Source organism: Phocoena sinus, chromosome 19 (assembly GCF_008692025.1).
Source record: "Phocoena sinus isolate mPhoSin1 chromosome 19, mPhoSin1.pri, whole genome shotgun sequence".
Classification (NCBI taxonomy): domain Eukaryota; kingdom Metazoa; phylum Chordata; class Mammalia; order Artiodactyla; family Phocoenidae; genus Phocoena; species Phocoena sinus.
Genome location: NC_045781.1, coordinates 38,091,882 through 38,108,939, shown reverse-complemented (window position 1 = coordinate 38,108,939; position 17,058 = coordinate 38,091,882). Strand labels below are relative to the sequence as shown.

Below are 17,058 nucleotides of genomic sequence, written 5' to 3'. Positions count from 1 at the left end.
ATGAATCAGAAGTGCCCCCAAGATATCTCACCCCAACTCCAAACAAGAACATGAACCTGGAAACCACTTGTAGAAAATGTCACCCAGTAGCTTCACTTTACAGGGTGTGAGGCAGAGCCACCACTCTCGGAGCTGAGGGACGTCCCACTACCAGCTAAGTGGCAGATTCTTAATCATATGTTTGGCTTTTTGACTTAAATGCAGGTATCTTCCTATGGCTTCACTTTGCCTCAGTGTAGGATCAAACTCCTTCTGGTCCCTCCCTGTGCTCTTTCCATGCAGTCAGTTTGCCTTGTAAGAAACAGCATTTGATGTAGTATTGATATGCCTGAGTCTCAGGGTTAAGTAATGACACTGCCTTTTGAATCTTTCTCTCTCTTCCACACAGACATTTACATATCCCAGAGTCTGTCTACAACAAACACTAAATTCCGTATTCCCTGAAAAGAGACTTGCATAAAACATCATAAAATGGTCCTGAGGACAGTGATGGACGCCTGAAATGAATGCACATCTGTGGCCTCCCCAGATAATATTTTGCCATATTACAAAGGAGCAGAAAGGCTTGGGTTGATGAAATCAAAGAGCCTCAGAAGAAAAGGGGTTCTGCCAGCAAATTAGAATGCCACCAGTTCCCTTATTTTTGAGACCTCTAAGGCCAGATGGCTGTGGTACCTCCATGTAACTCTTATTCCTCAATTCCTCTCTTAGAGAAAGCACCTCACCCCTGTCTTCTGGGCATCTCCACCTGCAGGGCAAGAGCACTTCCTTCTGCTGAGTGAGGGCTGCATGCTTGGACTGTGGTGCTCTAGAAAGAGAGGAAGAGATCCAGTGTGTGCCCAGTTCCCTCTCTGTCTTCAGCCCTGCATGTGTGTACCAATTCTTGTCATCCCTATTGTTCACATGAGACTGAGGGGGCTAAGAGTGCCTGACTGACATGTTGAAGGCCACCCTGATTGAAATATATAGAAGTGGTGTTCCAGTTCACGTTTACCTGACCTCCAAATCTAGGTACATTCCACTCTGCCAAAATGCATTCTCTCTCTCTCCTATTCCCCTCCCCCCCATCTAACCACTTCATCCAAATCATAAAGCAAAGAATTAGGTGATGGTTTTTATTCCTACAACACTCAAGAATCTCACCAATTTCACTGGTACAGTCACTATGGAGAACAGGATGGAAATTCCTTAAAAAACTAAATATAGAGTTACCATATGATCCTGCAATCCCACTACTGGGCATATATCCCAAGAAAACCATAATTCGAAAAGATACATGCACCCCAACGTTCACTGCAGCACTATTTACAATAGCCAAGGCTTGGAAGCAACCTAAATGTCCATCGACAGAGGAATAAATAAAGAAGATGTGAGATATATATATATATATATAAGAACCAGAGCGCTAGAGAGAGGACTGGAGTGACTGTAGGTGAGAAACCACAAGAGGCATGGAAAGGCATTAGCAGCTTATGTATATATATATAATGGAATACTACTCGGCCATAAAGAGGAACAAAATAATGCCGTTGGCAGCAACATGCAGCAGCATGGATGGACCTAGAGATTATCATACTAAGTGAAGTAAGGTAGAGAAAGAAAAACATCATATGATATTGCTTATATGTGGAATCTACAAAAAAATGATACAAATGAACTTATTTATAAAACAGAAATAGACCCACAGACACAGAAAACAAACTTAGAGTTAGCAAAGGGGAAATGGGGTGGGGGAGATAAATTAGGAGTTCGGGATTAACATATACACACTACTATATATAAAATATATAACCAGCAAGGACCTACTGTATAGCACAGAGAACGATAATCAATATTTTGTAATAGCCTATAAGGGAAAAGAATCTGAAAAAGAATATATATATATATATATATATATATATATATATATATAAACCTATATATACACACATATAACTGAATCACGTTGCCATACACCTGAAACTAACACAACATTATAAATCAACGATACCTCTCAATTAAAAAAAAGAGAATCTCACCAATTTCATTTAGACCCACTGGTGTTGAAATGAAGTGTCATCCTCCATGCCCAGCAACTTTCTGAGAGTCCCTCCCGTTGGGGATGGGGGTGGTAGTGAGGACAGTCTGGTTCTGGGAACTAGGGGTCCGACTTGTTTCTGAGAGGTGCTCCAAGGGGAGAGGATGACTGTCCAGAAGAAGGTGTAGGATCCTGAGATAGGAGAATGAGCTTTGGAAGATCCTTAGGGGAGAATTAAGTTTCCAGCACCAGAAAAACAAAGTCCCGTGAAGAAGTCCAGAAACCTGAGGCAGGAGTTAAGGACCAGAGAGAAGAACCAGAGTGCTGGAGAGAGGACCGGAGTGACTGTAGGTGAGAAACCACAAGAGGCATGGAAAGGCATTAGCAGCTCATCTTTACTATCGATGAGTAGCTGAGTCATGGCTGGGTGCCAGGAACAAGACCTTTGGACCAGCTGGTGGGGATTCTGTTTTATTTTGCTTTTCCTTGTTGGAGAGAGCTTATAAAGTATCCTTGGAAAGACCGTCAGGTTAAGGTAGGATCTTCAGGTTCCTGAGTGGACACTGGACCTGACAAGAGCAAATCTTGCTTACTGAATTGACACTATATTGATCCAACAATGAGAATTTGACCCATTATTTCACTGACACATGTTTTAGTGGCCATCAGTGACCATCTTAGGGTCTGCCCCGACCTCCCATATCTGGAAGGATTCATTGATGGCTTCCTCCTTTCTTATACCATCCAGTAAGCCGAACAGTCTTGGGACGTGCTATGCTTATGACCAGCTCTGGGCTTTGGGGCATGCTGTTCCTTCTATCTGGACATCCCATCCATTCCCTTCTTATCACAGTAACTCATCTGATGGTTGTGCCCATCCATCCCATCCTCCAGGAAGTCCTCCTTAACGGTCCCCACTCTCTGCCATCTCCATCCTCAACCCCCATCAATTATGTGTTCCTCTCCTGGCTACCCATAATGCCCTAAGTTTCCCTATTACAAAAACATACCCACGCACAGTTATGATCATAATAATAACAGATAAATATGAAGCGTTTACTGTATGGCAGGCCTTGTTTAGGGGTATTACTCGTGTATCCCTGTGTAGATCTTGCTGTGAGTTCGATTCGCGAGCCCATTTCATAAATGAGCAAGCTAAGCTCAGTGTCGGCTTGCCCCAAACCCAGAGCTAGTAAAACTGACACTCAGACCTGGGCAGCAGGATTCCACAGCGCACACGTTTTATCCTCATATAGACCTTGAGGGGTTTCTTTGTGTATGTGTTTATCTTACCCACCGCGTGGTAAACAGCCAGAGAGCAGGGACTGTTTCTCACTGGCTTCTGCACCCCCAGTACCCAGAGCAAAGCCCTAACAGGGTCCACAGTGGGTCAGTGTTTACAGAATGGAATTGAAATGAAGTGGGGATGGAGCCTGCGACTAGTCTGACCTTTCTTTCTGCCTGCAGAGGCCGACCGGGGAAGCGGGCAGCCCTGACGTGATGTGCTCAGCGAGGAGAAACATTCCAGTCCGAGAGAGCTCGGCGTGACGCGTGGGAGGCCACCAGCGGCCAGGCTGCAGCACAGTCGCTGGAAGGGGTGACAGCCGTATTCTCCTGTGCCTACCACGTAACCAAAAATGAAGGAGAACTACTGTTTACAAGCCGCCCTGGTGTGCCTGGGCGTGCTGTGCCATAGCCAGGCCTTCGCCACGGAGCGTAGGAGCCACCTGCGACCCTCGTTCCACGGGCACCACGAGAAGGGCAAGGAGGGCCAGGTGCTGCAGCGCTCCAAGAGAGGCTGGGTCTGGAACCAGTTCTTCGTGATAGAGGAGTACACCGGGCCTGACCCCGTGCTCGTGGGCAGGGTAAGGTTGCTGTCACTCCACATTTATTTCTCACTCCCCACCATCCCTGTACTAGGGTATGGTCAAAACAAAAATATAGGAGGGGAAATAATAATGGTCTGGCCATCAGTAAAAACCACAAAATCATTGTTCATACATCCTTGTAGCCTTTTTTTTTTAGTTCATAGACTTATCCATGTTAACACTTCAGTTTTCCACTTGATGTTATGCCCTCAAAACTCTGTTTTTTAACGGTTACACAGTAGAGTCTATTGAATAGAAATGATGATTATTTATTTAACCATTCTCCAACTGGGGGCATTTCCCCTACCACATCCAAACCCAAACTTGGATGCCATCATTTGTGTTCTTATGATGCTCTGGACTCTTTTCATCATAGCTTTCCTTTCTGTAGTACACATGTCTACGTATTCATCTGTCTCCCTCACTGGACCCTAAACTACTTTCCATCAGGAACAGCGTCATTTTTGTATCCCCAGGTCCTGTACCAAAGTCCAACTTTGAGGACGCCTCTGTGAATATTTGACAAGATGAATGGATGTGTCATAAGAATGGGTGGAATTTTATCCACTTTGGCTTAGGGATGGCAAAACCCATTTCAGAAGGCTTGAGAGTCTTAGTACTACTGAGAAATCCTGCATTCTCTGTGTACCCCCCTCCCAAAAGTACGAGGGTAGAGAGTTCAAAATATGTTTGAGGGAGTTCCCTAGTGGTCTAGTGGTTAGGATTCAGCACTTGCACTGAGGAGGCCCGGGTTCAATCCCTGGTCGGGGAACTGAGATCCTGCAAGCCGCACAGCACAGCCAAAATTAAAAAACACAAACAAACAAAAGATGTTTGAAAAACTGACTGCCTGCTATATCAATTATGGTAAAACATACAGCCACCTTTTAGAGAACAGTGACCTTAACTGCGAGGAGATAGGTGTTCACACACATAAGAACATAAAGCCTGCTATGGGAAGGTACAGAGTGAGGCAAATGGTAAACTAGGGTAAAATAGTCCTTGGTCTCAAAGAGTTCAGGGACTAGTGGAAAAGAGACACTTACCTAAGCAATTAAAAAACCTAAACAAGGAGTAGAATAATGAAGAAATTCACTAGCAATTCAGTCTACATGGTAAAGTTTGGGAGGGATGAAGGGAAGTTTCATGGAGACAGTGGTAATAACTTGTGACCTGAAGGATGAGTAAAAGTTATCCTGTGAAGGGGGAAAGGGACAAGAGCAGATTTGTGGGGTGCTCATTTCTGAGCCTCATAGATTTCAATGAAGTTATCTTAGTTGCTGCTTAACTTGAGAATAGCATTCCATATTTATGGAATTGACATATTTGGAGGAGGTTCATATTAGCATCTCAATAATATTGTTAAGGGTTGGAAAAGTGCCTTTTTGAAGAGATGTACTAGAGCAATTTCATCATTTATATCCAAAATGGAAAGATTACACCCAAAGTAGAAGTATCCTTGAGAAATGGAGCACAGGGAAATAATTGGCACATAGAATTCCTTCCATCAAGGAGATGGGCTGTATGCCCAGAGAGGAAGAAGAGACTTGAGCCACAGCAGGAACTGTGTGGCTTGAACAATGTGGAAAGCTGTGCATGAACTGTTCTGAGAAATAGAACATCTGCCACGGGGACTTTCTCAGTGAGGAGCAGGGTGTGTATTAGGGTGGGGAGTGCAGAAGAGACAAGACGTAGAGGGCCATTTCAGCATATCTGTGGAGCAAGCAGGTGTCATGCCTCCTAAAAGTCAGCAGATGGAAGAGGACGGAAAATCTAGACACACGAAAATGAGCCTGATGTCGGATTGGATGGGGGTAAAAAGAAATAAAGTGGTTGGATCCTACGGAACTTCCTTTTGAGACAATGCTGATCTGTGGTTCCCCATGAATAGGAGGATTAGACTAGATGACTTGTTCCCTAAAAACCTTTGATTTGATGACATTCAAGGTTGAGTGATATAAGATGCTCTCAAAAAGTGGAATTTGGGGGGCTTCCCTGGTGGCGCAGTGGCTGAGAGTCCGCCTGCCGATGCAGGGGACGCGGGTTCGCGCCCCGGTCCGGGAAGATCCCACATGCCACGGAGCGCCTGGGCCCGTGAGCCGTGGCTGCTGAGCCTGCGCGTCCGGAGCCTGTGCTCCGTAACGGGAGAGGCCACAACAGTGATAGGCCCGCATACCGCAAAAAAAAAAGTGTAATTTGGAAAACCATGGACTGTTAGATTTCCTGCAGGAAGCACAGTCTGCACCATGCTGTGCTCTGCAGAGGGGATGCCATCAGTCTTGGGAGTTAGGAGTTGGCTGTGTCCACCTCAGCAAATGATCCCTTGATAGCACTCAGTGGTTTGCCAAACTGCTTTTTGTGTTGAAACTAATAAATATCATTGTTGGTTGTATGGATCATCTTTGTTGGAGAGGGTAAAAAAGGAATTTATATCCAACTTTGAACTCTGAAGACAAGATAAAAATAATGAGCAGTATATTTGAATGTTTTTCAGTTATTTGGTTGATCATGAAATTCGCTTAATTCCCAAGAGTCTTGCCGAATTCCTATGTAATATACGAAGGTCCCTAGAAACATTCCTTGTCTAAACACTCCCATTAAAGTAAGTGTTGCATTGATTTCCTTGTTGCGCATTCACATGGCTGAGCCCCTGACTTTTGCCAGGTTTGAGGCAGGGAAAACAAATGAACATAAACTATTATTGGGGGTTAGGTGGGGAGCCAGAGGAATGGGGGCAGGGATCCTGCCCTCACTGTGGAAACTTGTATGAAGACTGGGGCAATTTGGGTCAGCCTTTGTAGCTTCATGTATTCCAATAGCTTTGTATATTACTCGCAAACTGCCTTATTCATAAGAAATGTGTAGTCATAATTTCATGACAGCACATAGCTTGTTATGAATAACAAGTTCTGAAGGAAAGTATGCTTTTTTTCTTTTCCTGAGAAGCACTATAGACTAAAATCAACATGTAATTTGTACCTACAGGTATCCCCCTGAGCTGAAATATTTGGTGTTTCACTGAGGCACTGTAAATCAGTTAGATATTTTTGGGGAAACTGGAACAATACAAAAAGTTTTTTAAAGCAATGTGTTCAATCCTGCTTTGTGATTCTGGACAAGCTTTCTAAGTCTTGGTTTCATAATAATAATAATGAAAATCGCATTAATAATATTAAAATGGAATTATAATAAATAATAAGATAATAATTATAAGTAGTAAGCATATTATAGTTCAATGTCATTTGAATAAAGCTTTTTAGTTTATACTAGGTTTTCTTACGTAGTAGGTAGAACCAAGGGCTTTTTATCCACTTGGTTACTCTTGAAGCCTATGAGAATGGTGAAAGTAATGCTTATCTTTTCCCACAAAGGGTAAAATGAGGACAGAGGAACTCATCGAGATGATAGCTGCAGAAATTGAGGTTGGGCAACAAGGTACAATAAAGAGTTTATTGCTACAGGAAAATTGGATGTGGTCTTTGGGGGGGAGTTCCATGTTACAACACACAGAGCAGAGTCAAGGCAGAAGGCACAGGTGGGTAGTCAGGAGACCTGGATGACTTCCTGGCCCTGCCAACTGTGGATTTAGGCAAGTTCCATCATTTCTCTGGGCTTTGTCAACAGAGGGGAAAATCCCAAGGATATATAGTCTTTCTTTAGTCTAAGAGCTGCATATATATCAACCCACCCCACTCACCCCATGCTTACGATGGGAATGGGGGCTTGTTCAGGCAGGTTCCATCCTCAGCTCCTCATACGTCCTGCGCCACACAGCAGGTCTTTCAGAAAGTCTGACCAATGGATTGTTTGAGGTAACAAAAGCCTGGTGTCCTTTGGAATCTTAGTGTCCTTTGGAAGAGGACTGAAATTATAATAACATCCATACAGTTGATGAGGTCGATTTATATGTACCAGTGTGGAAGGGTCCTCTGAATTTATTGTGGTAGGAAAGCAGAAGTGAAGAGTGGTATGTGCACTATGCACTTTATTGTGTAAAAATAAACCAAAGCACGTGTATCTGTATAGATATTCTTGCATATGCATAGAATATGTCTTAGAGGATTCACAAGAAACTGGTCATAAGAGCTGTCTCTGAGCAGGGAAAAATAAGGAATGGGAATCAGAACTTATAAGATTTACTTATTGCACAAATGTGTGTTTTTTATTTTCTATAGTATGTGCATATTTCTTTCAAAATAACTGAACTAATGTATATTATATATATTTTGTATGTGTGCGTATGTAATGGGAGAGTGGGAGGGACAACATGAATCTTAAAATTTAAAAATGTTTGGACCCTGGCTTCACTGCTCCCCAACTGTGTGACCTTAGACAAGACAATTATCTCCTCTAAGATTACATTTCTTCATTTGTAAAATGGGGTGAGAACATCTCCCTCTCAGTGTGTGTGTGTATGTAAACAGTGTATTGTCTCAACAGCATGTAAGTGTGTCTCTACCTCCCCAGTGCATCTGTCAAGGAATTACAAATCTCGATTTCTCTTTTCCTAGCTTCATTCCGATATTGACTCTGGTGATGGGAACATTAAATACATTCTCTCAGGTGAAGGAGCCGGAACCATTTTTGTGATTGATGACAAATCAGGGAACATTCATGCTACCAAGACATTGGACCGAGAGGAGAGAGCCCAGTACACGCTGATGGCTCAGGCGGTGGACAGGGACACCAACCGGCCCCTGGAGCCGCCATCAGAATTCATCGTCAAGGTCCAGGACATTAATGACAACCCTCCCGAGTTCTTACACGAGACCTATCATGCCAACGTGCCTGAGAGGTCCAACGTGGGTACGTAAGGGCAGGGGAGGGCGGACCCACTCCACCTGCAGGCCTGGTGTCTCTGTGGGTGGGCAGGCTGGTGCCTATTCTCCCAAATCAGGAAGTAGAATTTATGCTGTATCTTCTATGGTAGAATAACAAACAAAAAAATTTCATATATGTAGCTGACGTTTCAAATATTTTAAATTGCCCTGAGGTTTTAAACTCTAAGCTTACAAAATATGAGGAGGTGTGGAAGAGTAGGAAAGACGTAATCAAATCCATGTCATCCTGGCCCTGGTGCTTATTAAACTCGTGACTGGGAATCAGTTGCATCTGTTCTCTTAGCCTGAGTTTCTCCTCTGTAAAATGGGGATAAAAGTTTCTAGTCATGCAGGATTAGAAATAACATACATCTGGTCACTAGTGCATGTTGGTGTTCAATAAGTAATAGCAGTATTTGTGCCATGTAGGCACCATGCTAATTAATGATTTACATGCAGTATTGCATTTAATCTTGGCAGTGACTCATCTTTGCAATGAGGTAGGTCCTGTTGAAAATATTTTGCAGATGGGAAACCCAAGCTAGAAACAGATTAATGAATTTATTCAAGGTCATCTGAGCTATTAAGTCAATCCAGAATATATATCTAACCATGACACTATGTCATCATCTGTTAGAATAATTCAGAAGCAGCTACGTCTTTTATCATGCATAAAGACACATCACACTGTTAGAGGACAATTCTGTGAATGATTTATTCAACTAGCTACCTTCTCCTGGCAGTAACCTTTGTTTGGCTTTATAGAATGCATGTAGTTGTGGTCTTTTGAGAAGCATGCCTCATATTAAGAAGGATTTGTTTTTCAGACAATGATCAGAGCTGTACTAATCAGGGAGTGAGTATGCTTACGCGAATCAGAGATTTAAAGTTCCCATGAGGACTTCCCTGGTGGCGCAGTGGTTGAGAATCCGCCTGCCAATGCAGGGGACACGGGTTCGAGCCCTGGTCAGGGAAGATCCCACATGCCACGGAGAAACTAAGCCCGTGTGCCACAACTACTGAGCCTGTGCTCTAGAGCCCGCGAGCCACAACTACTGAGCCCGCATGCCACAGCTACTGAAGCCCGTGTGTCTAGAGCCCGTGCTCCAGAACAAGAGAAGCCACCGCAATGAAAAGCCTGCACACCACAATGAAGAGTAGCCCCCGCTCGCCGCAACTAGAGAAAGCCTGTGCACAGCAACGAAGACCCAATGCAACCAAAAATAAATAAATACATTAAAAAAAAATAATAAAGTTCCCATGAACGTAAGGATCATCAGGGCCATTTTACAGATGAGAAAACTAAGCATCAAGATTGGGAATCAGTTTGCTCAAGAGTGTTAGATACAGAAATGACTCTACAACTCTAAGCTCCTTCCATTCTGCATATAGAACTTTTGATGCTAAAAAAAAATCGTCCCCTTCTTCTCCTCCAGCTAAAGCCAAACCCTTCTCATACTTTATGAAAACCCAGCTGAGCCTTTTCTGCCTTCTTCTCTTCCCTTTGCCCTGCCCAATTCTTTAGTTTCTCAGTATTCACCTGGGGACTTTAATGAGAAATAGCAGACATCAAATAAATCAGTAAACAGGGGACAGCAGTGTCAGCAGCTGAGCCAGGGGACAAAGGCCAGCCATCATACATGATGCTCTAGGGGAATTTTCATTGATCCCACCTGGGGGCAGCTTGGTGCTTAAGGAGTAACATCAGATTTTGCATCATGGCCTATGAGAGTAGAGTCTGCTGCCAGACAGCACTGGGTTGGAATCATGGCTGTGCCTCTGACCAGCCAGGCCAACCCAGACAACATCTTACATCTTTCTCAGTTTTTGTCTTGTCATCTATACAATGAGGATAATGTAAACTCTAATGCGAGTTAAACAACACAGATGTAAAATACAAAGAGTTGTAATGAACTTAGTGGATTCCTCAAAGCAAATTAAGCATAAAAAATAACACTTTCCCTAGCTCTACCACGAAGGTAGAGAATAGAGCTTATTAACTCCCTTATAAATCTCCACTACTTAGAATAGTGCCTAGTTATGTGGGAAATGCTCAGAAAAAAGTTATTTGTACGAAAAAATGAATTACAGAAAAAAAAGTGAGATTTATTTTTATGCCATGTGAAAATCACTGACAGCCTTGTAAATTAAAGGGTTGTCAGAGGCTGTGTAAATGGACTCCCTCGCCTTTCACATAGAACCTGGCCCCTCTGCTGAAACTGTCTCGGAAAGCACTTGGGTTTGGTTATTTGCTGGGTAGAGGTTAGACTCCTGACTCTGGCAATAACCCACTCTGAAAAATAGGTTGCAAAACTTCCTACCTGTCATACTAAGTACCTCACAAGCACAGTGAATGTAAAAACACCCAACAGAGGGGCAGAACACATGGAACATGCCCCAAACAATGCCTGGCACAGAGGAATTCTATAATAACCAGCTCTCTCCCTTGAGCATCTCCCCTGCCCCATTCTGAAGCCCAGCATTTCATGCCCTCAGATACTTGTGACCATCAGGGAACAGAGGTTTTTTCTAGGAAAAACTGAATCCCATCTTCCTTCAATTCCCTGGTTTCCTTCCATTGTGACCCACAAATGCTTGCCTTAGATCTCACCAGATGTCTACTGGTGGTTTCTGTTATATGACTACCAGACCTGTTAGAGATGGGAAGATGCAATTTTCATGCCAGTAGGGAACAACATTCTGTACAATATTTATAGCCATCAATTAATTAAAATGTAGTATTAGCAGCCATTTTATTACATGCAAAGCAACAATAAAATGATGTATTTATTGCTCTGCTACAGATGGAGGACTGCACTCTGTCCTTTCATGAAAAGCAATTCATCATTAATTATCCTTTATTATACTATTTGGGAAGATTTTTATTTAATTATTTGATATACTGAACATTCCAGTTGCATGGGTCTTAGAATGTTTTTGCAATAATGTTCATATTATTATTTTAACTACTAAGTATAGCAGGATGTACTATGAATATAGAAAGTTCATTTTTAAGCTATGGGAATTAAACAAAAAGGAAGGGAGAGAGGGAGGGAAGGAGGTTATTTTTGCATCTCAACCCCGGAAAATGAAAGCATGTTGAATAATTTTGGGGCTCTCCTCAGTTTTTAATCTTAAGATAAAACTTTGCAAACTAGAAAAAAATTTGAAAAGCTGAGGGACTGTTGCTAATGACTGTATTTCACTTTTAAGGAACATCAGTAATCCAGGTGACAGCTTCAGACGCAGACGACCCCACCTATGGAAACAGTGCCAAGTTAGTGTACAGTATCCTGGAAGGACAACCCTACTTTTCAGTCGAAGCACAGACAGGTACCGTGGAATGGCATTGCGATTTGCGACACATTGTGAATAAGGAGTCCAGGCCTGCTCACTAAAACTTATTTGAGTCCTAGTTTTCTAAAATATAAAAAGGGCCACCTAACAAGACTATTGTGAGGATCAGATACTGTCTGTATTACACCATGTCACAGTAATAAATATAATCTTAGATGCAACTTTTCTCTTAAAATCATATCTTAAAATTCAACTTAAGAATTTATCGTAAAGTATGCTTTATCATAAAATTCAACTGTGGATCCAAATTAAGAGACCACAGGACTTGAAGACTGGTATGAAAACTGGCAGCTCTCAAAGCCAGGGCTGGGGATGGTGGGGGTGGGAACTGATGCTAACGTGTGTCTGGGAGGAGGCATATCCCCAACCTCCTCCACTGTGCTTAGATTCCCAGCGGCGTTAGCATCCAAGAAGGAGGCTCTGCAAATTCCATACAGAAAACAAACAGCAAACCGAAAGAGTGAACAAATACAAACAACCAAAACCCACGCCAAAATGTTTCACTCCATTTGTACCAAATTTGATTCTAGGATCCTTTTATTAGAATAAACACTAAAGTCCTGTGAACCTGCTAGTCCACGATATTATACCCCAAACTCATTTCTTTTTTTCCACAACATACCCCCATGTGTTTGAAAGATGTTTACAAACAATCTGCTTTTATTATTATAGTTAAAATTTATCAAATACATATGTTTATATGTATATATATAGCCTGCCAATCAGATACTTTGCCCACTTATTGAATATAACTTCCACTTACCTATGTAATCATTTATTTGTAGCCTCTTTGCTTCAGATCACAATTTATGGGGCTACTTGCTATGATTTCATCAAAGGCATTTACCAATTAATTTTGCCAATTAATTTTCAGATTAACCAAGGATAAATGTGGGATTTCATATGGATTTTTGAGATGTTAAAATCGCTGGAAAGACTCCAGTTGCAACTTTCGTGTCTCAGGGACTCATAGTTAAGAACCACCAATTTGAACCTACCAAATTATTTAACAGACAAGAAAAACGAGGCTCAGTGAGTTCAAGGATGTTGCTGAGAAACATACAAACGTCAGGGTCAGAAAAGGATAAGGGCTTAAAGCTTCCACAGCACTCTCTTATATTTCCAGTATAAATGTTACCGTGTCTACAGACAGAAAAAGCTTGAATATGTTCCCAAAAGATTTAAGTGAGCATGGTTTCCACACCAATAATGTGCTAATATCCAGAGATGATGTAGAATTCAGTTATTAACGTATCATTGTTTCCAGTGATAGCGGATAGTAGACAGTAAGTGTTTGTATAAGCATTGTATATATTTTTAACCCATTTGGTATACACTTCAAAAAATTAATATTAACATTTTAATATATCGCCTTCTACTTTTAACTTAATATGGACCATAGAAATGTTTCTAAGAATTGCATGCAGGCATAGATAGTCAAGAGATTCTGCTGGCAGTCCAAAAGCATGGGTTTGTTACTGATGTTCATGCAGTGCGTCCTCAAATATATCAGTCTTTAGGATCTTTAAGTGTCACACCCGAGAAGGGTGAGGTTATTACTTGCATTTACAGTACAACATATGAAACATAAAATTTTAATGCTATATTAATAATTATGACCATTTGCTAGAAAGTATATCTATATGATGCTCCAGGTATGGCTACTTTTGATGATAATTGCCGTGTTTGAGTGACTCTTCTGTGAGGGCAGATGCTGTTCTATTCATCTTTGCTTCCCCTGTGCCTAGATCGTTTTTGTCATAATGTTATCAATGAATATCTGTGATGTTCCCTGCTCACCTGTCCAGGTATCATCAGAACAGCCCTTCCCAACATGGACAGGGAAGCTAAGGAGGAGTACCACGTGGTGATCCAGGCCAAGGACATGGGTGGACACATGGGTGGACTCTCAGGGACAACCAAAGTGACGATCACACTGACTGATGTCAATGACAACCCACCAAAGTTTCCACAGAGTAAGTAGGTGGGCTTGGCTTTCACTTTCCAATGGTGCCACAGCCAACTCTTCTCTGACCCATTCCTGCTGTACTCAACTTTCCAGAAGAAATCTAGAAAAATGGAGGCTCTTTATATCATTCTTGCAAAAAACAAGACAACAAAAAACTTAAGTGGAGGACAACAAAGAACTTAAGTGGAGTAACGACAACAAAAAACTTAAGTGGAGGAGAGGTAGTGGGAGAAAGTGGAGACATAAAATGTTCTACAACCCTGGGAACAGAAAATCCATTTTGCTAGGTGCTCATGATGTGATGCAGTAATTAATTAACCTTTCTCTGTCTCAGTGTTCTCATTTCTAACCTGGATATGTAATAGTACCTGAATCAGTTATCTATTGCTACCTAACAAACTGCCCCAAATCTTGTGGTTTAAAACAACTATAATCGTTTATTTTTGTCATGAGTTTGCAATTTGGGCAAAACCTGAAGGAGGCAGCTTGTTTCTGTTTCCATAGCATCAACTGGCACAGTTCGGGGCTGGAAGATCTACTTCCAAGATGGCTCAGTCACATGGCTGGCAAGTTAATGTTGGCTGTTGGTTCCCCTTCATATCAGCCTCAAAGGAGTGGCTTGGATAGGTTCTAAAAGTGAAGAGAGCCCCAAGGACACCAAGCAGAAACGGTATTGCGTATTGTGACCTAGCTTCAGAAATCACATAGCATCATTTCTACTGTAGTCATAAGACTGCCCAAATGTAAGTGGAGTTCTTGTAGACCCCACCTTTCAAGGGAAGGACTGTTAAAGTCACGTTGAAAGAAAAGCATGTGGGCTTGGAGATACTGTTTGGACTATTTTTGCAAAATACAATCTTCCACGGGGCTCAATTAATAGGATGTTGTTAGAACTAAATGAGCTAGTGTAAAATCTTACGATGTTATCTGGCATAAGTTGTCAACAAATGTTAGCCATTATTATCAGTATTATCTAGGGGATTATGGTCCTTCTACAAAACTGATAGGCTTGCAACAGGAAATAAAAGAAAAAATGACTTGAAAGGTCATTATTAATCATTATAATTACAACAACTACCATCCTTTAATGAATAGTTACTACTATTACAGATCTCTACAAGAGCCTCCATTTTACACATAAAACTGAGTTCCATGAAGGGTGCAGTAACTTGCCTGAAGGATATGGCAAAGCCAGATTTTGTACACAAATCTGGTTATGTGTACATTATAAGTATAGACAGAGGTACAGTGTGATCGTAATGATGCTGCCGCTGCTAGTTCACGGGGAGTTCACCATGAAAGTGTCTTCTTCACTAATGAGGAGAGTAGCTGGTAGAGACTGCGAGTTTATTGCCAGAGAGATGGCACTTTTTATAAATGAGAGAACAGGGAAGGCCACCAAGTATGGCCCCAGGAAGGCACCACGCATGGTCACTCAAAGGTATCCAAAGACAACAATCTATGCAAGGGAGACATTGAGATAGAGGATTACAAGGCAACAGCCAGTTCTCATAAAGTCACCAAAGAGTTGAAGACTGCCTTGCCTGGTCAGCCACAAGGTTCAGCATCTCCAATAAGCGTAAGCCTTAAGAAACTGCATGCTCCGTTATCCACTCTAAAGCTGGCTGGTATGCTGGATGCAAAAGGCCATGCAGGACTATTAGCAGGTAGTGATTAACGCCCTTGCTCACATACAATCATAGGGTAAAGTTACATCACTACTGTGAAGATACCAGGTTTACAGCTATGAACTTGACGAAGACTGGGAGTAGGTTTTTCTAAACCTTCATGTAAATTGGTAATTATCTGCAGAGACTCCCACCTCCTACTTGTCCTCTATCATGGAGGGCATGGTGTGTTTAAGTTAAATATGGGTCTGAACCGAAAGTATTCACAGCCAAACAATATATTGGGTTGGCCAAAAAGTTCATTCAGATTTTTCTAAAAGATGTTATGGAAAAACCCAAACAAACTTTCTGGCCAACCCAATAGATAAATGCAGACAGAGTATTAGAACTGATAAAATCCACATAAGGGGAAACTAAAGCTTAAAGAGCTTAAGTAACTTGCCCAAGACCACTTGGCTTAAAAGTGGTAGAGGCCAGGTTTCCAACCCTTGCTTCTCTACATTGTTTCGCAGAGAATATTTCTGAATTGTGATAATGCGAATAAGATTATCTCAAATCTCACTTCTCTACTGAAAACCTTTCAGTGGCTTCCCACCAAGTTTAAGGAAAACCTGAAGTCTTTTCCATCTCCTGCAATGCCCTTTGTGCGCAGTTGGGCCCCAGCCTCCCTATATACCCTTACCTCCTACCAGAAGGCTGCAGCCACACTTGTGGTCTTGCTGTTCTGTATGTATTCACTGTGTTCCCACTTCAGGGGTTTCTGCAATTTGCTGTTTGCTTTGTTTATAATTTTTATCCCCAGGTATTCACATGATTTGTCTGGCCCAGTGAGAAGCTTTTCCATATAAGGTATCAGTTAATCAAATGGTGAAGGAGGTAAAGTAAGAAGAGTCAGATATACAGCTGGAAGGATCATGACCATGAAGGATACAACTTGCATTTGATTTTAAAATAAATATGGAGCTACGGAAGGCTTTTAAACAGGGAAGGGTGTTCTTTTTCTGGGCACCTGGCAGTGCCACATGTGAGCCTTAGAATTAACTTACAGACCATTCCAAAGATGTAAAAAGAAGTTTTGATTTTTTTGAATGTGTGAAGATATACATGGCTCTCCATCAGTTCCTGATGGGAAATGTAACTGGGCATTGTTTTCCTCTCTCACATGTGACGGGTGACCCCACCCTACCACCCTGGACCCTGATATTGTTTCATCATCCTTTGCAGAAAACATTTCTTTGACAAGCAAGCCATGTGGGATCTTCCTCTCATCCATTCACTTCTTTCATGTTTTCAATCAATAGAAAGTTCAATGTCAAACCCTTTGAGAAATTTATTGAGATTCAATGAAATCTAAAGTCTTACAGCTGCCAAATAAAAGGGAAAATAAAAATAGATGTCT

The 17,058-nt window shown here is 41.9% G+C and overlaps 1 protein-coding gene across 8 annotated transcripts in view; it reads left to right on the top strand.

The window, feature by feature from the left end:
• The window catches only part of CDH11 (cadherin 11), a 139,557-nt gene that overhangs the window by 89,558 nt on the left and 32,941 nt on the right, over positions 1–17,058 (top strand). For 7 of the 8 annotated variants that reach the window (XR_004346927.1, XM_032613101.1, XM_032613104.1 and 4 more), the window contains 4 exons: positions 3,485–3,882; positions 8,397–8,691; positions 11,919–12,038; positions 13,871–14,038. Coding sequence is in view for 7 of the 8 variants with exons in the window: in XM_032613101.1 (XP_032468992.1) it covers positions 3,655–3,882; positions 8,397–8,691; positions 11,919–12,038; positions 13,871–14,038 (811 nt within the window). In the remaining variant the exon portion in view is untranslated. The remainder of the gene's footprint in view (positions 1–3,484; positions 3,883–8,396; positions 8,692–11,918; positions 12,039–13,870; positions 14,039–17,058) is intronic. The other variant, XM_032613107.1, reaches the window with a different exon arrangement.